Genomic DNA, 23,641 nt, shown 5'->3' on the forward strand with positions numbered 1-23,641 from the left:
GCGGTAGAACTTCAGCGACATGACAATAACACCCACATATTCACACACATGCACGCACACCGGCGCACAGGCACGCGCACCGCGAGACCCATTATTCCAGGCCGCAGAACAGTGCCGAAACTAAAAAAATACCCGCGCCGCTGAAAAATGTAGAGAGGCCTGGCATAAACGAGTATAGCTATTCCCGTGGGCTGATGTCCTGAATTTATCAGATGGCTATTCCTGCATGCGTCTAACAGTATCATCCAGGATTATGGCGCTTACCCTAAATGGGAGACTGGCCAGGCCGAAGGGCCTTGCTCCTCCCGCGATTCGCTAGGCTTGCCAATGTCCGACCTTCTCCCTCCTCTTCAGCCGCGTTTGACAGAAAGAATAAAAGAAATACGATCACTGTACGACAACCTCGTCGCTATAGCCGACGTTTTATTTTGGTGATGGTTACACTTGACCATGCCATAAATACTCTACGCATTCGTGTCCATCCTTATTCTTGTCTCGAGCCTAGGAGGATCTCTACAGATTCAACTTTATATTGTTATGAAGTGAGCGCATAAGCCGTAAAAGGCTACTCCATTTCTTGGCCAATCCCACACGTGGGTACGTGGCACCAGTGAAGGAACAGCGACGAAAGCAGGGAGAAGACGATGACTTGACAGCACACTTCCTTCTGTGCCTTTCTCCTCTTGCGTGGAACCAGCCACAGCTCCTACTCCGGCCCAGCCATGTCTATGGACCCGATTGACGCCACTCAAGGCATGGTGAGCTCAGCTGGCAATGATGCATCAAAGCGCGCATGGTCCGGCAACGAGCGGGCGCGTTGAGATTTGCGTATAGCGGGAAGGCGTTCGAAGCCAGATAAGAGGGCAAAAATCGTCACCAGGTAAGAATGCGCTCATTGCTCTTCGCAGAGATCGAAACACGTCCCTCAGTCCACTGAAGCCAGGACTATTTGTTACCGGGGGGGTGGGAGGTGGGGGGAGGGGGGTGCTGAAGCGATTATATACATAATTTTTGTTGAAATAATTATGTGCTTCAAAATTTTTCAGCTAATAAAACCCGAGTGTCGCTCGAGAGAAAAAGCTCGACCTTTTTTGTTCTTTTAATCACGTGAAAAAAATGTTTTTGGTACGCACTGCTTCTCCTTTCTGACTAATTAGCTCACAAACTGCGCCAATGGACCCAGTATGTTTGCAGTTTAACGTGCATGAGTGACGAATTTTTTATTTCCAAAAGAGTAAGACCAAACACGCCTACGGAAGGAACTGCAGACCCGTAGCGAGCGCTGTCTGCCGGCCCGGTAGCAGGGCCAGTCCCCGTCATGCCTTATGAGCGAAAAGACAAGCTGAACTTATTTATAGCGTGTTTACAAGTCAAGGTGATAATGAAGTTGAGAACACACTCGGCCAGCCGCAGCATGGCCTTCTTATCTACCCGTCGTTCCGTGGTTCCCTACTTCGGGAATTGTTCACAAGCAATGCTGTCTAACCGGAAGTTCCCCTCACTGCAGCCTCACCCTCAGGAGGGGGACACGCCTTTGGCGCACCGCAAGACTACATGCCCACAACACACACACACACAGCGCTCTTGCTGGTTCGACACAGCGTGGGAAATGTGAAGAAGGGGGGCGCGCAGTGCAACAATTAACTATACCGTATACTGGTGGTGTTGAACGCAGCCGTGAGATACTTTGCTGTCCGCCCCATTCTTTATTGCTCAAGGCCCTGACCCACGTACGAACCCTTCTTGCCGACACATTACACGTGCCACTAGATTCGTTGACGTAAACTCTCTCCATATGCGTTTTACGTTGACCCACCCCGTTCCTCGTCCACTTCGGAGAGCTAAAAATCCTTGCGCGAACGTCAGGACTGCACACTTAAAACATACACACAGTTGCTCTTACGGATTCGACAAAGACGTGGAAGAGAGGGGAGAAAGGGGTGACACGCTGCAACAACTCTAATTTATAAGTGCTGTCGCACGGCGGCGCGGCATCCTTTGCTGCCCGCTACATTCAGTCAGGTTCAAGGCCCCTGCCTAGACACGTTTTGCCGCCAAACCACACATGCCGATGGGTGCGCTTACCTAAAGCCATTCATGCGGTTTTTACGTTGACGCACCGCATTCCTCGTGCACTTTCGATATCTAGTTCGTCATCCATCGCAGGAATGTTCGTCTGTCTTCCGCCGCCGCTTCTGGGGTAACATTGTCCGCTCCGTCGTCCCTTTCGGTACAAGATCACACACGAAATGCTGCTAATAACGGCAAAGTTCGCCGGTCCCTTTTCAGCTTCTATGGTATACCACTCTTCATCGATCAATAGCAGGTGTATCTCGTCTGCCCCCTCCATTGACTGACAACAAGACCTTGCGCCAACCGCCATAGGATGACGAGTCAATCTCCTTTGCTGACTTCGAGCCGCGCGCTTCTTCTGCTTGGTCTCGGCAATTATCTACCGCGTCGCGACGCTGAGTTGCTACAGTACCTATAGTAACACCGCACAAAGATATTATGAGACTTCAGGGCAGAGGAGATTGACCTACGGCTCCCGCGTTCCTCAACCACAGCGCAGGTTGCCGCCAAGCACCAGCCTGTCAGTTCCGCAATCCGTGGCTGCTTTCGTGTTTTGCAGGTGTTATCAATGTAAAATTAGCGATGTCGTGGAAGCAGCCAAATCTATAGGAACGTGGAGATCGTAAGTTGCGCAAGAGATGTCAATGGGGCAAGAAGTAAGGGGGGGACGCCCGCCCATAAAAATATTTACGGGGAAGTCTCTGCGTGGAAGTTACGGGGAAGTCTCATTTGCGTATTTGTTCATCTTTGAAATACAGTGCAGCGGTCGGCGTTGACCAGTTTAACCCAGATTTTTTTATTTGTTGGTATAGCGGAGTTTTATTTAATTCCTAGGGGGTTTGTTATTCGTTCCTTTTTTTTCCCACTCGTTCTGCGGATTATACTAGTGCAAATTTTTGTGTCCTTTTGGTTGCTCATGCAGTGTGCATATTTAGTGCCCCCCCCCCCCCCCCCCCTGTTTTCATTGCCATCTTTCATATTCGTTAAGGAATGTGAAAAAAATTTGCACCCTTTCTCGCTGTTACCGTACTCCTGTCGCAGTGCGTAGTACCAGGCCAAAGATGCACGTTTCGGTCCGACCTTTTAATCAACCTCTCTGCTTCTCAGGGGGCGCCCCTGGCGTTAATGCTTTTTCCTCGGCACGCAGCCCATCTATTGCCGGGCGGCCGTCGCCTGGGAGCCCTCGGAGCCACTCAGCATCGAGACCGTCGAAGTGGGAGTGCCCAGGCAGGAAGAAGTGCGCATCAAGGTGAGCCCTCTCCTCGACTGTACATCATGCCGCGTACGCTGCACGCAGCTCAGATTAGCACGCGGCGCATTTTGGGCAGCCACTTCGTACCCCAGTGAAACGCAACAGCGTCAACTTCGGTGCACTTGAGCCTATGCGTAGCGTGGTGACAGGAAGTGACGTCATACCGGAACGTCATCAGTGACGCATCTGCTCTGGCGTCACTTCCGGTGACGTAATGGCCAATGATGTTAGAGCTTCGCACTGGAGTGAAGCATCGTTTGCGGAACTGGGGGATCATATGGAAAGCGATAGACTCAAAAGCGCAGAAAATGTTCATAAATGCGCCGACAGAAGAAGTGAAGAATAGGAGGCGTAGTGACTGGACATGCCACAAAATGGAGACGATCTGGCAGTCACGGTTGTGTGGCTGCCGCACTAGCGAAACTCCTGTTAGGCAGCGTTTACAAGGTACACGCTGTCAGTTGATCATAGTAAGGGGCGTGCGAGCTGCACAAAGCGGCGAAACACTCAATGGCAATCATACTTAAAAGCCATGTAGTTTAGGCCTCTTTCGTGTCTGCAATTTGGCTGCGTCCAGAAACAAACGAACCAATTGCCTGAAAAGCTAATTGCGTTTAAAGCACATTGGAAGAACTTCAGATCCCTGTATACTTTGTAATAAAACATGAGACGCAAAAATATGAGAAATTCAAGGCTCGGAGAGACACGTCCTTCCAATACACGAGGCCGTGCAAGGGTAAAACAGGGTCTGCAAACTTGGCACCAGTGTCGAGCAGGTGAAGCCGTTACAGTGCTGATACCTGTACCGCTAATGTCCTGTGTGCTATACATCCCGTGCCCACTGTACATGTTTGGTCCTAAATGATATAACATATAATTGGGTGGCTATAAGCCATAACATATAATCTGAAATTTCGAGGCGGACCTACCGTACACTGGATGCGATGTTTGCCTGTAGAGATGGCATTCCCACATTGTGACCGATAGTGCGGAGAAGCAAGAGTTACGAGTACTGTGAGGCCAATAATTTCACTGGCAAGCGGTTGGAAAGGTCGGTACATGATTTCCAAAGTACATGGGCATAAGAGTAGATAAAACAGGCACTTCCGCAGACGCAGATTCGAACCCGGGGCTTTAACACTCAAAAAAAAAAAATCACCTGCACCACAGCCGTGCCTTGATCGCAGTTGACAATAGGATGACCCGGTTAATGCTCTGTGGCCTTCGATTTAGAAACATGCATTAGAGACATTTAGTGAGGCTAGAAATAATATGTGCACGCTAATTACACAAGAAAGAAAGCAAGTTCGCACTAATAGCGTATATGTTTAGGGCGAACTAGGGCGATTGGCCAAGCCTCTCAGCCGTGATAACAGCAGAGGGAACAAAAAAAACGGCGCAAAGGGAAAAGGATAAAGACTACCGTACTGAGAGAGCACACCCCTTTCATCGGTTCTGTGTCCACTGCAATGCACTCTCGATGCCACGTCATGATTGTATAAAGTGGTAGTACTTTAATCAGTGCTGCGTATACTGCGATGGACCCTGGACGACACATCGTCGCTGTACTAAGTGACAGTATTTTCACCATCGAATTACTTAAAAATATAATGATTTCGCATTACAACATATACGCAGTCTTAGGTGTGTCTCTGGATTTTGTCATTTCGCTGAGTATCCCTTTGTTCAAGCATTTCTGAAAATAAGCGTTTCCTCTGTTATTCAGTTCCATAACCTATGCTTATTTAGTGACGCTAACCTATGCTCTTCTCCGCCGTCACAGCCTCGAATAACCCTTGAGTAATTCGTAACGTCGCAAGCAAATCTCTAGCGAGTGGCGCGACAGTGGTGTCGTCGCGCATCGTGCATGCTACCGAGCCATCCTTCCTTGTACGAGAAAATAGCTTGTTTTTATTTTTATGTTTGTTTTTTGTTTTCCTGACAATCATGCATTTGCTAGAGGTGTTTTCGTTCACGCCAGCTGTCCCGCTAGCGATCCTGCAGAGCAGCAGGGCAGCAGTGCGGGACTTTCTCTCTGCCCCTGCAAGTGTGCGCTCATCTTTCCCCACGGACCGTGAGGCGTCTAGGGCGCTATGAAGAGCCGTAGCAAGATGCTTAAGCTAGCCACTCATCCGTCGTCCTCCTCCTCCTTCCTGAGTGGATGGCTGGCAGGGCGCTCCGCTTACGGGTTTGCACCTATCTGCCACGTCTAGCACGCCACCCAGGGCGGTCTCTCTGTAACAGCGAAGCTGTTAGCCTCTCGTTGGTCGGAAATTTTCGTGTCGTAAACGAAAAACTCGGGCAGGATCAAGCAGTTCTCACTGAAGACGGCGAGCGAATGTGTCAGGCTAGGCAGGACCCAGAATTTACGACTAGAGAAGCCGAGCGCAAGCTTTCTTTGCACTCAGGCATGCAGCTTTTTAGATTTCAGTAAACACAAAAACCGCGCAAAAGATTATAAAACGCGGTGACCAATAGGGACCCTCGTATGTGTTCCTGGTAAAGACTAGTTTTGGAGCTGCTCGCGAAAATTGGGGTTTACTTCGTATGAGGTCGAGCGCTTGCGTGAGGCTCTGCCCCCACAGACAAGCGCAAGTGACAAGCCCGCCGAGACGACGATAAACATTTTATACCCGCGCACTGCAGCTGGTGTAGTGGTTTACAAAAGCTTCGCCGGACATCCACTTTCGCGGTGCGGGATGGTGGCCAATAAACATTAGTTATCATTATAACTTGTGCTGAGGTAGGGGTTCCCATTTTCTACGCGTAATTTGCTTTCACTTTGAAGACGTGTGTGTGGCCTGGAAAGTCCAATGTCAGGGTAAAATCTGTATTTTCGTTCTGGCATACCGTCTCTAAGTCTTGCGGCAAGCAAGTACCGGTGTCTTGTCCCTTCGTACATCGCGGGAAGCCTGTGGAAACGGGGACCAGAAGGTTCACTAGCATGCGCAGTAAACGGTAAATTACCCATTACAGGTGCTGTTAAAAGTAATTGGAACAAGGGTTTGTGAATATCACAAAATATTTGTCTTATTGGCTTTATGACAGCCATTACCGGTAAACAGGAAGCTTTTTCTATTGGGGAGGGCTCCTTTAAACGCACACCAATGCAGCCATGCAGTTTCCGGAAGACGAAATTTCTGTAAATTTATGAGACCGTGTTTCAATTACAGTAGACTCTCAATAAACGGAACTTCAAGGACCGAAAAAATTAGTTCCGTTTAACAGGAGTTCCGTTTACTGAGATAGATGTGCAAAGGTGCAAATTTATGTGCGTGCACACTCGTAAGGGCATTTCACGGAACTCTAAGCACTAGAAGGTGAATGTAGCGGGTAGTTTTTCAGAAAGCAAAAAAAAAACTACAAGAGGCTTAGGCGGAGCATTCACAAAGTTGATTTGGCAACAATTAGTCGCTTTGCACTACAAAATGGATCAATTATTTTTGTTTGAGTCCTTGCAACTGCATCTTCACGGAAGCTAGAGGCCGGAACTTCGCGAGTGCTTACGAGCCACCGAATTTAGAAGACGGCAACGTCGTAATGAAGCGCGAATAGCACCACGATGGCACGAACGAGGCGGCAGGAGCTGAGCCCTGTAACCTCGGCGTCTTGAATCGAGACCGAACGACTGGAACAAAAACTGCGATGTTGCATTCGTTGTGCTAACACGGCTAACCACTTACGAGACGAGGCTTACGAGGCCAACGAGGCTAAAAAAAATACACAGGAAGAAAAAACAAAAACGAAACAGCCGCAACCGTAAAAAGCTTATTCTCATGCTGAGGGGTATCACAAGAAGTTCCGATTCTAGTTCCGTTTACACGGTGATGCAGAAATTTTAGTTCCGATTACCGGAAGTTTTTTTACGTTATCTGAATACAAAACCAACCAACTTACCGGCTACTGTTCCGTTTAAGCGGCAATTCCGTTTAAGCGATTTCTGTTTATCGAGATTCTACTGTACTTTTGACGGCCCCTACACAGCTTCGTACGAGATTACGACGACCTCTGCATTTCGTCGGCGCGACCGGTACGACAAGCCATCCACCGCGCGACAGCTCATGGCAGTCAGAATTTGCTACTTCAGTCGTCTAGTTCTTTTTTTTCTTTCAAATTTACCCTGCTTTCCAAACGTCAGAAAAAAAATTCCGCCGCTTCCCTTCCTAAATCATTCCTGTCTTTCTCTTTCCTTCTGTCTTTAAAAACGCCACATAAGGTACATCCCTTCACAGTTTGACACAAAACCAGGGCTCGGCTGCTGTTTTTATGATTTAAAAAAAAACGTCAATGAAGCCGCCGTCAGTTTGCCAACTAAATAATGGCAGGTGGTCTAACTCAATCTAGAACCCTCACTGCAGAATGCCACATGGCATCGGCACGTTTGATAGGAAAAGAAAAAATAATCAAAGCGGAAAGTTGGGCGAGTTGGTTGCTACCTAGGGAATTCATCGCACTAGCGAACATAAAAAAAAAAAAAACTAAAAGTACGCGAAGGTTTACAACACTAGCGCTCGAGTTGTAGCTTGTTTGGCCGCGGTCTCGTTTTTGCCGCCAATTCACTTGTGCTCTTCTCACTTACGTCACGTGCATTTCAGCTAGTATTACCGACGCCCCTAAAGAATGTGTGCATTCCTGCGGCCGAGTGATGCGTGTTAAATTCGATACCTTCATAAGAGATAACAACGAACACTTTGCCAGGATCACATAGTTTCCAAGTCTTTCCGTCCGTCTCCTGTCAATCGATAGCTTTGTGGCCTGACACCTCTTCCGTCTTCCCGGACTACTTACTTAGATTGTTCTGAGAGGGCGTACAATACCACTGATATTGAGACAAGGATGCAGTCCATTTAGACTCCCTTTTCAACAACTACTGGGGCTGCACAATGCCTATGACCGAAACTAGAGCTGGTTTTGAATTGCTATAGAGACTGCAGCCAGTCGTGACCGGCCCCCTCATGTCGTGCCCAGATCTTGCACGCGGGCACCTGCCACGCCGACTCGAACACGCTGGAGGGGCTGGACCCGGATCGCGTCTTCCCCTGCATCCTGGGCCACGAAGGAGCGGGAATCGTCGAGAGCGTCGGACCCAAAGTTACCCACTTCAAGCCCGGTACGCTGCTCTTGCGCGCATACCAAGTTCCGACCCGGTATGCGTTGAGACAAGATACTCAAACCCGACAAGCGAATGACAAAATAAAGTCGGCAGTCGTAAAGGTATACAAGGCACGTTCATCGGATCCCTGGTTTCCAATATACAGGGTGATCAAAGTTAAGACGAGTTTTTTTTTTTTTTAAATAGGCGCTTTGATTTACGCGAATACGACCTCTACAGTGAGGTTGTGCGCCCAGGGGGACACATAAATAGGAGATAATTATTGATTTCGGAGGCTTAATTAACTACAATTGCTTAATTAACTTTTTAGTGGCTACAGTGACCAGGCATGTTTGTATTGGAAAGTTAGACGCAATCTTGTTTCTACGCAGTTTCGGTTGGCAGAATTCTTCTAGCGCATCCGTAGTCCGAGATATAAAACGGCGAAGTTTAATTGCCGTTCGCATGATTACGCATTCAAGACAGTCTGCACCGGCGCAAAGCTCCTCCCTTCTGTGACCTGCCTGCTGTGTACGGTGTTTAGTTCGACAAAGGGGTGGAGGTGGAGGCATAGGCAAAAGTGACACCTATTCATTCCTGGCTAGCGTTATCGCAATCTGCAGTGCTCGGAACCGCTATCGAAACACAGAACAAAAGGGAGGAGCTACGCGCCGGTCTTGACTTCTAGCATGCATAATCATGCGAGCGGCAATTAAACTTAGCAGTTTGATATCTCGGAGTACGGATGCGCTAGAATTCTGCCAAATGAAACTGCGCAGAAACACGATTGCATCTGACTTTCCAATAAAAACATGCCTGGTTACTGTAGCCACTAAAAAGTTAATTCATCAATTTTAGTTACCTACATCAATAATTACCTCCTAATTATGTGTCCCCCTGGGCGCATAACCTCACTGTAGAGGTAGTCTTCGCAAAAATCTAAACGCCTATTTTTAAAAAAACCTGTCGACTTAACTTTGATCACCCTGTATATGGCCAGATGAATGCCTAATGGGGGCATCGGTATCAACATTACAGGTTTACCAAGGAGAGTGTTTCTGCCAGTCCACACCGCCTTGTTATTGTGTACGTTCCAGTAACAATCACGCCGCAAAAATAAAGGGGGGGGGGGGGGGGGGGGGGCGAGGGGGAGATGGAAGACATCGCAAATTCAGCCATTGCCGGGGAATGATGCTTGCGATTATATTCTGAATATTACACATACCAATACAAACACTTCTAGATAGTGACAGCTGCTCGGGCCCACCGAAGGAGTTCGGGGCAGGAATTTATACCGCCCCCCCCCCCCCTAAAAAAAATCATTCCACAACCACGAGCACCCTGCCCAGGGATGTATACACCCCCCCCCCCCCTAGCCCCCAACACCCCTCCAAAAGAATTTCGACGCCCCCCCCCCCCCCCCCCCCCCCATCGAAATTCTGGATAAACCCCTGGTTCAAGGCACACAGCCAGCACACCTTTAATTTGATTCTGTGCCCAACACTTCCAACCTTTAATTCAAATGCAGCATAATTAAAATCCAACTTCCGCGTTTTTATTTGGCACTCATGGCTGTTGGTAATCCCTAGTTTTTAAATTATGGTCCGAAAAGAGCAGGTTTATCGCGACCCTTCACCATAAAATCTCGACGTTTAAGCAAAAACGCCCGTGTGTACGAGATTTCGGCGCACGTTAAAGATCCCCAGGTGGTCAAAATTAATCCGGAGCCCTCCACTACGGCGCGCCTCATCGCCTGCGTTGCGTCGGCGCGTTAAACCCTACAATCAATCAAATCAATCTCGACGTTTTGAAAAATTGGGCTTCGGGGCAAGGTTACTAAAATAAACTCAGTTTCGGAGCTCCCCATATCCGCCAGAGGAGGACAACGTTTTTAGATTAGGTTAGCATTTCTGAAAATGTTGGCGGAGGAGAATGGGCCAAACGGCCGTCGCGAGAACTATAGTGGCGCTGTAGTGGAGTCTTGCGCTACTCTCGGAACGTCGTCTGCTACAGCGGCGGCGGCGTACCGCGGCGGCTTGATCTATCATCCTCCAGTCGACGTTCCCGCTTCACATTGGTGCACTGCTTAAGTGGATGTGCATTAGGTCGTCTGTATGCACTGGCCCGCATGCGCTGCTCATTGGTTAGCTAAGAATCGACGTTCGGTCTATACCTGCGCGAGCTATCTACATTGCGTTTAACTTCCATGTACGGAAGCTTCTAAGCGAATGAGCGTTTTCAGCATAGTTGTTATACCTACTCCGTGGTCTTATATCGCCCACAAACTACCCAACACGTTTGTAAAAGCAGTGCCTTTATATGTGCCCTTATGGCCGCGCGGCAGTACGACAGGTTTTGTGAATCCCGTCAGTGCGAGGTCCCGTTAACGAGCTTCCGATGTAGATTTCCTCAGCTAAACTTCTATATGCACCGGGCTGGTCCCACCTCCTCTGGCATTTGTGCTGTTTGTGGTGCATACGATACATTAGATCACCAAAGATGAAGGTTCGCCTTGCAGTTCTGACGCTCAGTTCATCTGTGGCAGACGCACTCGACTTTTTGCGAGTTCACGTGAAAGCTTTAATCCGCGATTTAAAGGTGCACATGCTACGGCTGAATTCATAAGGATCTCTGACCGACTTTTTGATGTCTTGAACTCAAGCAATGCGTTTGGCAGATCATACAAGGCACCTCTGCGAAAGGCGAATGTGGCTTGTATGGTGACTTTTTTCAAAGGTTGAATTGTTCATAACATTACTCCAGGACGCACAAGGAAAACCAGTGATTGAGGGCCGCAAGAAAACGGGATTTGTGGGACTCCTTATCTGTACGCCCGGTGTCATAGCACCTTGCGATAGGTCGGTGGCAACAGGGAAGCTGCAGTATTTGCTAACGCACAAGATGTCTCAATTTGGTCGCGTAAAAGGAAAGGGTGGCTACAACAACAACTGCTGCCTGTCAATGTACAGCTGCCCGCAAGCGTCTTTTTATTAGAAAAGATGTTGCATCATCAGAGGCTGCAAACTGCTCTCGCATTATTGTGACTGCTCTCTGCCCCTCAGGTGACGCAAGCCTCGTTGACTCGCCAACACCTTCCGGATCGTTAGAAAGATCATCACTGTTGCAGCCACTTTACTATGATCACGATCCCACCCAGCGGGTGGACTTCCCCGAAAGCCTTTCGCCTGTTCTTGGCGGAGTAGCGCCATGCATGACAGTATTCGGGGCTCGGAAAGTGTATCGTGGCACATCCTGCGATGAATGTTGCACTGCACTGTTGTCCAGTGAGCTGCCTGCACTCACGGCTGGGAAAACAAACGCTGGTCTCGTGGCACCATCGAAAGACCTCTTGAAAGATGTGTCACGTTGTGGAAAAAGGGATTCGTGTTCTACAGGTTTATAAGTAAGGACTTAAAATCGTTAAATGCAAATAGTGAGCTAGAGGTGTTGACAGTAGTGTTTGAACAAACATTATTTGCTGAGCTGGAGCCTCATCTGCTGGTCTGCGATCCACTCGACAATCACGTTTACGTTTTGTCGAAGAATATTGCCAACCTGTATACAAAAATCAGACTTTAGCACATTCTGGCAGAAATCAACCAAAAAAACTCGCACGCACGGCGGTGTACGAGCACAGCTAATAAGGACTATTATTTCTTAAAATCTGTTAACGACAGATAAGAAGCAGCATTGAAGCAAGCTGGCTAGCTAGTACGCCTTTGTATTTTTTTGCGGTAAGTGCATTTCGTAGTTGCCTGAAAGCCTGCGTTGTGATGGATCAGACAGTTCTTGTGATTTGTTGCTTTTTTATCGTACGCGCATTTTTTTTTTCTTTTGAAATTGTATAAACCCTAGGGTGAATAAAAATCATGTACCCATTTATTGCTTAACCCGTGTGCCTCTCTTGAATGTTTCAAGCGAATGTGCATTACACATCTGCGAACGGCTGAATGCGTATTCGCGTATTTGTAATCGCGTACAGCTTATATGTAATTGCGTAAACAACTGCCTTGTGCACCTCGTTTGGCAGGCATTCGGTTTGTCGTTATAGCCGCAGTTTCCTTTTACGCAACCAAAAATGTCTCCAGCTGGTCTTGTGACATCTCGTGCGTTGCAAATACTGCCGCTTCCCTGCTGCCACAAGCCTATCAAAAGGTGCTATGGCACCGTGCGTACAGATAAGGAGCCCCACAAATCCCGTTTTCTAGAGGCCCTCAATCACTGGTATTTCTTGTGCATCCTGGAGTCCTGTTATGTAAAATTCAACCTTTAAAAAAAGTCCTCATTGAAGCCACATTCGCCTATCGTAGAGGCGCCTTGTATGATTTACCAAACGGATTTCTTGAGTCCAATACATCAAAAAGGTGGTCAGAGATCCTTATGAATTAGCATGCGCACCTTTAGCTCGCGGATTAAAGCTTTCACGTGAACTCGCAAAAGTCGGGTGCGTCTACCACAGATACCCCTTCCCATGGTGCCCAATCAACCCGCGACAGCCTTCTGACTTTCCGCGAAATCACTTGCCACTACCGCCTCTCTCACCGGCGCTACCCTCCACCCCATTGGTCACTCTCTATCGTGGAGCAACGATACTGGAAGGTCCCTGGAAGGTCCCTGGAAGAACACTGGAAGGTCCGTCTAAGATCCCCGGGGTCAGATCCTCGGCGCTGATGCGCTTTGGAGGAGAAGCCCCGGGGAAAGAACACGCGAAGTTAACTCAAAGGCTTTCAATTATATGACGTTAGTCAATCAAATTACCAGCCGAACCGCAGTATTTTTACAGGGAACGTTAACGCAGAGTTCGTACGGGAAATAATACCTGTGGCCACTATAGCCACCCGCGGCCTGGGTGAGAGTATATATTATACGTGCGTGCGCGTATAATTTGCCCACACAAGGAACGAGGTGGGAAACAAGGTGGAAACCGTCTCGAAATTTAACGTCGCTGAACCAGCCTCCTACATTTGGTGCCAGGTGTCACGTGCGGATAAGAATGGCGCCGTTTTCAAAACCACAGTTCTGCGTGGGATGCATGCTCTAATTTACTGCCGCTTATTCGTTAAATTTTTCCGAAGATTCAAGCTTCTGCTTCTTTTCGTTTCTTCGAAACCTCCGCGCAGAACCGTGTAGACAGGAAGGAAGATTGTGCCTGCTACATGCTGTTCACAACACCATTTGGCCAATGAGTGAAATGCACTATATGTTCGTAAAGCATGGTCCGAATGGATAAGGTATACGGGTACCCGTCGCCACGCACATGCCGAATTGCCTCGATTACTTCACTATCCTCCACACCAATAATTGAGTGGCGGACCCTCTATGGGCACCGTGAAAGACAGAACACGCGTTCTTTGCGGAGGCCATTAAATTTGTAAATTACAACGAATTTATAGACAACTGAAAACGAAATACTCAACTATTAGCCGACAAAAAAGCAAGAAAACTTCGCGCTGCCTACGTTCGAGGCACATAAATTACAACAAAAACACTACAAATGTGCTGTTGAAAACACAGCTAATGCATAAATTCATACCAAAGGTAATGGTAGGCAAGGTGGTTATTTTGCCAACTCGCCCAAGTTTTCACGTTGCTGAGGTGATTAATTATCTCCTTTAATAAGTTATGAGTGACGTTTTTAGGAAGCATTCTACGATAGAGTCACAATGTTTTCGCCAGAGGTAAATGTTCATGTAAACATCCCTTCAAATTGCCAGCACGGACTGCTATAATTGATTGGCACCATGCTTGACGATCTTGGCATGGACACCAGCACACACGCTTGAGAGATTCCGATCGCACTGCAACTTCCATTGTAGTTTGATGTAGGCGATTTTTTTTCAGCGATGAAGGAGCTTTTATTCGAACTGAGCAATGATGTAGCTGGAAGAAGGTTTGGAAGTTTCAAATGTAATACATATGTTCGTCCAGCTGCTGGACGGACCAAGCTATAGGTAAGTGGGTTTCACTGATCATATCTCCCGCGCATCGATGCAGGAGATCACGTTATCCCCTTGTCCTCGCCGCAGTGCAAGGAGTGCCGGTACTGCAAGAACCCGCGCACCAACCTGTGCTCCAAAATCAGGTACTCTTCAGCTTCTCTCTCTCTCTCTCTCTCTCTCTCTCTCTCTCTCTCTCTCTCTCTCTCTCTCTCTCTCTCTCTCGACCCCGAAATTGTCCATCCGTGCATCCATAAATCCATTGATACCCACCGCACCTTAGCGTGTCTATGGGTGCTGTTACATTGGCGAAGGCGTACCCGTACCGAGCTCCGTCGCCTCCGTCAAGTAGTGGTAGCGTGGTGGACGAGCGGCGAGCATAAGAGCTGCCTTGGTCTTGACGACAAAGAGCCGAAAGCAAACTTAACTGTACTGTATGGCTAGAGATGAACAGCGACAATACAGGAAGAACATCCTTGCGGGCGAGCTCAACAGCAGGACTCGGGCAGAGTGACTCGCCCTTACGGAGTCAGGAAGGGATCTCACATCGGTCACTAAAAGCGCTGAAGTTATACACTGTGGGAATCCTAGCGCCCACGGCCATTGCGCAGAGCGCTCGTTTTGGCGCCGTTAGCGCCAACGTTAAACGTTGCTCTGCGCGGCGATCCCCCTCTTTTTCCGAAGGGCCAGCTTGCCCCGATGCACTGCTTAGGGCCGAGCGAAAGCTTTCAAATTCGTGACGAGGTGTAGGCGCCAGCGGCCGTCGCGCGACATAACACTCAGCGCAACGGCCGCGAACTGGACTCGCCGGGACGCGGAACGCGCGCCCTGCGCAAGAGACGGGGAGACCACGGTGGGGGAGACGCTCTTCAAGACGCCTAAGGTACATCACGATTCCTTCATTTTCCGGTCGCAGCTCTTTTGCACCGGTTATAAGCCCGCAAGCCCTTCCGGCTGCAGGCTCATGCCTTAGGTTAGGCCGCACATAAGACTTGACGACCACGCCGTGCGGTACGCGCCTGGGAACGGACAGGCAGTTTCCCTTTCTCTTTGTGAGCCCATCGGCCAGCGGTGATTCGCGCGCACAACGGTGCGCCGCGCCCCGGATTTTGCCCTGACCGCTGAGCCCACAGGAGCGCGGACGCGCTCGTTTGCGGATGGCGCCAGATCGCCCTTCTCCCCTTTTCACCTACGGGGGATGTACGAGCTGTAACCAAAGGGGTTGGCGCAAAATAAACGCCTTTTCTCCGTACACTGGGCACATTCATTTTGTCGCCCCTACTCCACCTGCTCAATAGTGGCGGCGTTGAGTTGACGCGGCGGCGTTTCAGTCCCGTGGGCGTGCTCAAATAGCTCGAACCCACGGTGGTTCCTCGCAGAGTGTATTAGCGCACACCTCGTTTAATGCATGGGTTACGCATATTGTGAGGTAGAGACCACAACACAGATATATACCTCCCTAGTGCTTTTCACATGGCCCGAAGAAAGTACAGACGTACAAGAACACTCTTTCCTGATCTCGTGATAGCCGGCGCACGTCGAGTCGGAGGGAGGGGGAAATGAGAAATTTCTACAGGCGGCGTCCGTTCGCAGATTCAACTCTCACACGATCCCCGGTAGAACAGTTTGTTTTGCAATTGCCGCGGGCGTGATTCACCGCCAGCGTGGGCCCACGCGGTGGACGCACTCCGGCTTGTCGAAACATGTTTGGGGAAGGTGGGCTTTGCCGCCAAGCACACGAAGCTTCCCCGCACTGCACCAAACTTGCAGCACGTGCGCACATGGTAGCGGCGTGCTGAATCGTAACAGTGCCATGAAAAAAAAAAAAAAAAAAGCCGCTCAGGTGCGGCGGGCAATAAAAAACATCCATGGGCGAATGCCGAATCTAGTTGAGATTTAACATACGCGTCCCCGAAATTGGCCCTTAATTACACAGGCCTCATATTGCACGTGTTGGGGGAAAGTGCGTAACCTGAACTAGAACGCCAATGCGAATTTGCTGAAGAACTTACGGCAGTGCACTTTTCTTTATTCAGGACAGAATAGCTTGTCTTTCGGCCAAATCCTTCGCCCAATTCCGATGCTCAGCGTCGCGCTCGTCGAGCTGACAACAGCGTAAACGATGCAAAAGAGAAAATACAGCAATAAAAATAAAAATAACGACATAACACCGAGTTTTACATCTTGTTCTCCCACCGTGCCAAAACCGAATTTGTATTTAGATTCCCTAGTGGTACGCCTCGTGTTGATGCCTGTAAACTGTACTTTTCTTGTTCTTCTAGTAGTGTTTATCGCCTTGATTCTGTATTGCTCCAGGATGTAACTTTCTGCTTGTCACTCCTTGAACACAGTCCAGCTCGAGCCGTTATACTTGTGACATTGAATTGAATTAACCTATGGCTTGAAGGGTACATCTCTGGCGTTGTTTCTTTTTTGATGGGAGGAGTCCCTCTTCTCTTTCTGTCTGTCATTTTTTTTTTCATCCAAAAGGTTTCTTTCTTTCTTTTTCTTTTCGTTCTCGCTCCACCCCTGCTGCTGCCTCTGTCCATGGAATTTAGGGCTTGACAAGCTGCCTAGAGCGGCTTTTTCCGCGACAAATCCACCATACAATTATGTATAGTTTATGGAAATAAATCGATTCAATTCAATAATAAAGCGTCGCTCCCGCCGCTCGAGCGGTAAGTTCCACTCGCGTTCGCCTTTGTGGTACTGGTGGTACTTTGCGCGTTAGGCTTGTAGGGCAAGCGAGCGCGCGGCTTCGGAGTATGCTGGCGTGCTGTCGCACAAAAGGGTCGAGCGAAAGCGCTGCAGGGCATTCTAGTTGCGTGCTTTTTTTTTTTTTTTAATACGCGTGAAATTCAGAAGATCAGCGCAGGTCATTTAGTGCGATTAGGTAACTGCCTGCGGTGATATTGCACCGCGTCAAACGACGCGTCTATCTGGCCTGCCTCCGCTCTCCGCTGGCACCTAGAAAGATAAGCACCCCTCGTGGGTGGTGGCGTCTGCAAATTAGGGTGGCCCATGCGAAGCGACTGGAGGCCCGACCTTGTTCGAGGTCCGCGCACGCACAACGGCAAGCTATATAGATATCCAACCCAACAGCCACCAGCAGATGCCAGCACGCTGCGGAGCCCTGCGCTCGCTTGCCACAAGCATGCCGCGCACTCTACTACTTCCAGTTTTTACATTGGGGTTTTAATTGCCTTATGTCACTGGTTTTTGTTATAAAGATATTTTTAATTATCGGGTGTGTTCCAAGGAATTCGATTTTGTTGTTTGTATCATAAAACTTCACAGCTCAATTAATAATGGGCTCTGCCGGTCTCTGCATTGCTGTCCATCGACTCGGCATACGATTAAAGCGTCGCTGAGAACGAATGGCACGGTTACTGCGAGTTTGTCTGGAGACCTTCCCTGTATGTTCAGAGGAAAAGTTGGCGTCCGCCATCATGTCAAACACGAAATGAACGTTGTTCTCGAAATACCGCGATCAAAGATCATTCTAACGCACACAGCTTGACGATATTTCGAATGACCACATTTAGCAGCGTGATGTATTACAGTAAAAGCTCATTAATTCGAACTTAAATTATTCGAACGTAGGGTTAAATTGAACTGTACTATTTGGTCCGGTCAAGTCTTCATAGAAGTCTATGCCCGTTAATTCGAACCCGAGTGGGTTCCGCACATGCAGGGAAATTCGAACCACCGCACCGGCGCGTTGGCGCCTGGCACACGGCACACGGCACACGGCCAGAGAACCGCACCTATCAAACGCAGAAGGCAAAATAGGGTAAAACCAATCTGAATCCCACATGACGGACGTTTTGGAAGCCACATTCTTTTTCAAACTATCTCGATGGGGAAGCGAGTACAGTGGTGTGTGTGGAGCGCTGACATATGAGCTCATCTATCTCAGGTCAGAGGCGCAGAACCTATCGGTGCCAGTGTCGAGGAGGGCAAGAACGAATCATATATGCTGCCGCCGTCCGCTCAGAAGTCATGGCCGGGTGAAATACGCCCGTCTCTATTTCGTTTTTCAAGAAGGTGAATGTGAGGTGTTCCGCTGCATTCGTTAGTTAAAGCAAAAAGTGCTCACTGTCGCCTTTAGGGACAAAAGGCCAGTCGCAATCGCGGGATTTTTCAAGTATCAACGTGCTGACATGTTTTACGGCTTTCCGATTGCAATGCACTGTTGTTATTCTTCCCTTTCATTAGTTCAAGCATTCATTTTTTCGAAATGAGATGGCGCCCCCTTGCGGTTCGAATTAACAAGCTTTAACGGCATAAGTCTATAGTTTTGAAGTAGATGCCATCCGGTTACACCGCGGTTCCAAGCTTACCGTTGAACGCATTGCATCAATTTAGAGGGGCACGTTCATGTTTCCGAAATAACCCGAATCACGATTTGTAGGCATTTGTAGGCATTTATATGACCAGCTAAACGGAAATATCCCACGGCGCTAGATTTCTGGTTTCGACGAAACGGGGTGAAATTTGTTACAGTGTATTTATGTCAGAACATGGGTTAGATCCATTTTAGGAACGCGCATTAAACCGCTGAGCTGGACTCAGCCTTAAAAATGCTTCACTCGAAAACCTCCAAAGTTCTCCAAGGTATGCATTAAAAAAACAGGGCGTCTCACTCCTTCTCACTCGGGTGAGCAGCAGGGGAAGGCTGAAGGCTCCGGCGGAACGTAACGTGCCAGGGCATGTAATTTCACGGCATGTTATTTCCCCTGTCTGCGGGCGCAGGATGACCCAGGCCCGTGGCCTGATGCCGGACGGCACGACGCGCTTCACGTGCCAGGGCCACCGCATCTACCACTTCATGGGCACCAGCACCTTCAGCGAGTACACGGTCGTCTCGGAGTACTCGCTCTGCAAGGTCAGACGCACACCCACATGGTGGCGCGACTTGCGCCAGTTTTATTTGTTTGCTTATTGCCAGCATTGTCTGCTTCGAGCTATTTCATTCGTACGTATTGTACGCCCACCTCTCTCCGATGCCGCTTGATCCTTTGGCATTGATTGATTGATTGATTGATTGATTGATTGATTGATTGATTGATTGATTGATTGATTGATTGATTGATTGATTGATTGATTGATTGATTGATTGATTGATTGATTGATTGATTGATTGATTGATTGATTGATTGATTGATTGATTGATTGAATGTACCCACTTACATCCTTACCATTTTGGAAGCTGCCCCGAAAACCATCAACGGCTGGTCAAGTGGGCACGCCGGATAGGAGTCACTATTGCCATGGACTGAGGACACCACTCAACAAGGCTACGCTTCTACCACCCAATATATGTGCAAGAAAAGTCCCCCCCCCCCTCCTTCCCGATTTCTATTCGCGTACTGGGGTGATCCCTTGGAAATGAACCCGGCAAGCACGCACTCAGGAAATAAAAATGCCCCGCACGGGGCACCTTGAGTATGCATGGTGACGTTGAGCAGCGACACCGCGGACCCCGAGCTCCCACACATAAGCTGTGTCAAACCGTGGCGAGTTGTTGAAAGGTGAAGGGTAGAAGCCGTAAACGGTGGCCGTCGGAGCCCTGGTCAAGCTCCGGCCGATGGGCTCCCTGTCTGTCTACCAGGCAGGGAGCTCTGGGACCTCATTGACTACCAGGGTAAGGTCAATGAAGAAAGAGCCCCCGTTCCCTGCTTTATACTATGGCGCATGGTATTATCAAAACCCCTGTCTTCAAATGATTGGGCCCCAAAAAGGGCCCGCACCGAAGCAATCTTCAAACCTATTTCAAACCTGCTTTTCACCAATCCCGACAACAGTTAAATTTCGCCTCTCCATCTTCTTGGCGAACTGATGGAGACGAAATAGTTATGTTCTTTTGATGCGCGAGCCGAGAGGACGATCTCGACTCGCTCCCATGACCGACGATCGATGCTTGGAGCGGGTGAGGGATGAGGACTGCCTTCCTTGCTGGATATTAGGTTTATTTACACTATTTACATTACTCCAAGTTTACATCAGGTCAGAGTGACGGTTACATTGTCACTGACAGCAGCAGCCTGTTCGGCCGAGGTCTATACTGAACTAGATCCCCTCTCGACCGACACTGGACCAAACCTAACACTCCGGTTTTGATACCGAAAACCCCGCCTCCAAGAAGGGGGCGTACAAGAAAGAGAGAAAAAAACCTTTCAAACAATTAATAGAAACCATTGATTGGCCACATGAACCAGCCAATCACACATGTGTCCCCACCTGCGGTCACGTGACCCAACCCTCTCTCTTATACACTCATAGTGCGTTTCCCACGCACGCTATTACACCCGACAAGCAAATACAGGACGTCTGTGTCCTAAAGTGGACACACCATTACGTTCAGCGGGCGGCATCTGCTCAAAAGCCAAGCCGACGGCTTGGAGCGGTCTTCGCGCGGCTAACCTCTTCCCGCGTCCTCGCCTTGGCGCCTTATCTGCGCGCGCGCCGGGACAAAGAGGGAGTCGTTGCTAATCCCCTGCCAGACTAAAGGGGCGCCGCCGCCCACCTGAACAGCCCACGGGAAGAGACGCTGCCAGCTCAGGCGACCGTCGTCGAGGCGAACGACCCGTCAACGAAGAGCGCCCGGCGCCGGCTTCGCAAATTCTCAAAAACTTACACCGCGCGCCTTTACGACACTAAGAGACACACCATCATTCAGCTTCCCGTCAGCTTGTCATGCCGAATGACCCAGCCACCTCCGACGCGACAGAGGTACTCAGGCTAATCGCCCCCGTCTTTTGACACACAAAAGGGCGGGCACAAAACACGCTCTCCGCGGCTCCGAACTTGGCGTCCGTGCGGCTGCATGAAAGGGACACGGGATAGCAGCTACCAGCGGAGGTGACGCCAATACATGAGCGACCGGCGGCTTTCATTAATTAAATGAGGAGCCCGAACTTAACAACAACTTTCCACGCTTTCTGATAATGCAGGTAGCTGATAAGGCAATACCCATTACCAGAAGGTCTGTGTTCTTAGTAGCAAAGTTTATTAAAAGTCTCGTAGGCAAAAACTACCAAGCGAAAAAACTAACCTCTGGAGACCTGCTTATCGAAGTGAATAACAAGGATCAATCGAGCACCCTTCTGAAGCAAGCGAAGTTAGCCGACTTTGATATCACTGTAACTCCCCACCGCACCCTCAACAGCTGCCAAGGTGTCATTTCCGAAGCAGAACTGATAAATGAAACTGACTCGGACCTCCTTGAAGGTTTGCGCGAGCAAGGGGTAACCGCTGTTCGACGCATCACAATGAGACGTGACGGAAAGGAAATAAAGACAAGGCACATCATATTAACCTTTGATCGTTGCACTTTGCCAGAGTCTGTCAACGCTGGCTTTATCCATTGCAAGACCAGAGTGTATATACCTAACCCACGCCGTTGCTTTAAGTGCCAACGGTACGGGCATGGAACCAATGGGTGCCGAGGGAAACAAACGTGTGCTAATTGCGCCGGACACGACCATCTGACTGACGAGTGTAAAACCACACAATTCAAGTGCAGCAACTGTGATTGACCCCACGCAGCATATTCTCGCTCTTGCCAGAAATTCAAACAAGCAAAAGAGATCATCAACCTCAAAGTGACCCAAAATCTGTCATTTCCAGAAGCGCGTAAACGGCATGCACTGCTCCCTTCAGGGAGCTACGCCGACGCAGCCCGCGGGGGGTAGGGCTATTGTCTGGTTTCCGCGGGTACTCAGGTCAGCGAAGCTGACTTGGTCCCGCCTCCGCCCCCTGAGGCGCTGCCTTTGGCAGCCCAAAACACTGTTGCAACTCCTGCTGCAGTTGTAGGTGTTGCAGAAGAACAAAAAAACATTGGAACTGGCGTTTCGATCGCCACTCCACACACTCCGGCCGCCGAAGCACCGGTGGTAATGTATGTGGAAGCGGGAGGCCCCTCTTCCGCAGCCATGTCCAACATAACAAGAAAGGTGGTGGCGGGATCTCCTGTTATTCCATCAAACACGTTGCGATGTGGGCGTCGTAAGACCTCCATCTCGTCAACGCCTCAAAACTCCAATGACGACATGGATACTACGCCATCTCGGCCTGCATCCCAGTCGTCAAAAGAGCATCGCGGCAGTTTTGGTCGCGGGAAAAAAACCCAAGTTCCCCGTGTCACGGGCCCTGATTCAGGCGCAGTGACGTAGGTAGCATCACCCAGAAAACCCCATACACAGCACCGTAATCCTCCTCGGCTTTTATGGTAACCCAAAGTATAATGCAATGGAACTGTAGGGGCCTCATGAAAAACCTTGATGACATCTATGAAATCCTCCACAAACATCAGCCGAATATCATGTGCCTACAAGAAACACACCTGAAACCCACACAAACCATACACAAACACACAAACCATACACAGTATTCAGGAAAGACAAAGACGGCTGCACTCACTCCTCTGGTGGTGTAGCGATTGTCGTGCAAAAATCTGTCCCCTGTCAATTCCTTCAGTTACTTACTCCTCTCGAAGCAGTGGTTGTCCGGGCAAGAATTTTTAATAGGCTATTAACAGTCTGCTGCTTATACATTCCTCCTGATTACTACCTATCAAGTTCAGATTTCTAGTCTGACGAGCTTCCGCTACGTTTTTTGTTAGTAGGCGATCTTAATGCTCATTGTGAACTCTGGGGGTCTGAACGTACAGATACCCGGGGCCGCTTGCTGGAAAAGTTTCTTTTATCATCCGGTGCTTGCCTATTCAACAAAAAAAAAAAAAACAGCCAACGTACTACAGTCAAACACACCACACATCGAACATCGATCTGGCTATTGGGTCTTCCATTCTTTTTCTATCCGTTGAATGGGAGGTCGACACTAATCCATACGGAAGTGACCACTTCCCAGTTACCCTCAGATGTCTAGAAACAGGCCCCTGCAGTTCCATGTCACATAAAAAGTTCAGAGAATCCGGTGCCGACTGGGCAAAGTTTAAGGAAAAATCAAAACTCTCTTACTCAACCATCAGTCACTTAGGCATCGATGAATCTTGTAGTTTTCTTACGTGTCATATCCTTGAGTCTGCCCGAAGTGCCACCAGGCATCTTGTGGTACTTCTAATCTGAGGAGGCCTTGGTGGAATGAAGAATGCAGGCTTGCACGACAAACACAAAATAAGGCCTGGGGTATTCTTCGTAGATACCCCACTGCCCAGAACCTCATAGCTTTTAAGCGCGCCAAAGCCATGGGAAAGCGCATCCGCAAAGAAGCCAAAACCAACAGTTGGAGGTCTTTTATATCATCTATTCATTCTTACACTGA

General features: G+C 49.0%; 1 protein-coding gene across 1 annotated transcript in view; it reads left to right on the forward strand.

The window, feature by feature from the left end:
- The window catches only part of LOC144145807 (alcohol dehydrogenase class-3-like), a 57,636-nt gene continuing 33,995 nt past the window's right edge, over positions 1-23,641 (forward strand). The window contains exons 1-5 of the mRNA XM_077677557.1: positions 1-758; positions 3,221-3,322; positions 8,294-8,435; positions 14,412-14,499; positions 19,109-19,241. Of these exons, the coding sequence (XP_077533683.1) occupies positions 723-758; positions 3,221-3,322; positions 8,294-8,435; positions 14,412-14,499; positions 19,109-19,241 (501 nt within the window). The 5' untranslated portion in view covers positions 1-722. The remainder of the gene's footprint in view (positions 759-3,220; positions 3,323-8,293; positions 8,436-14,411; positions 14,500-19,108; positions 19,242-23,641) is intronic.

This window comes from Haemaphysalis longicornis, unplaced genomic scaffold, assembly GCF_048455015.1.
Source record: "Haemaphysalis longicornis isolate Haplotype H1 unplaced genomic scaffold, Haemaphysalis longicornis Haplotype H1 scaffold_1, whole genome shotgun sequence".
In the NCBI taxonomy this organism is placed as follows: domain Eukaryota; kingdom Metazoa; phylum Arthropoda; class Arachnida; order Ixodida; family Ixodidae; genus Haemaphysalis; species Haemaphysalis longicornis.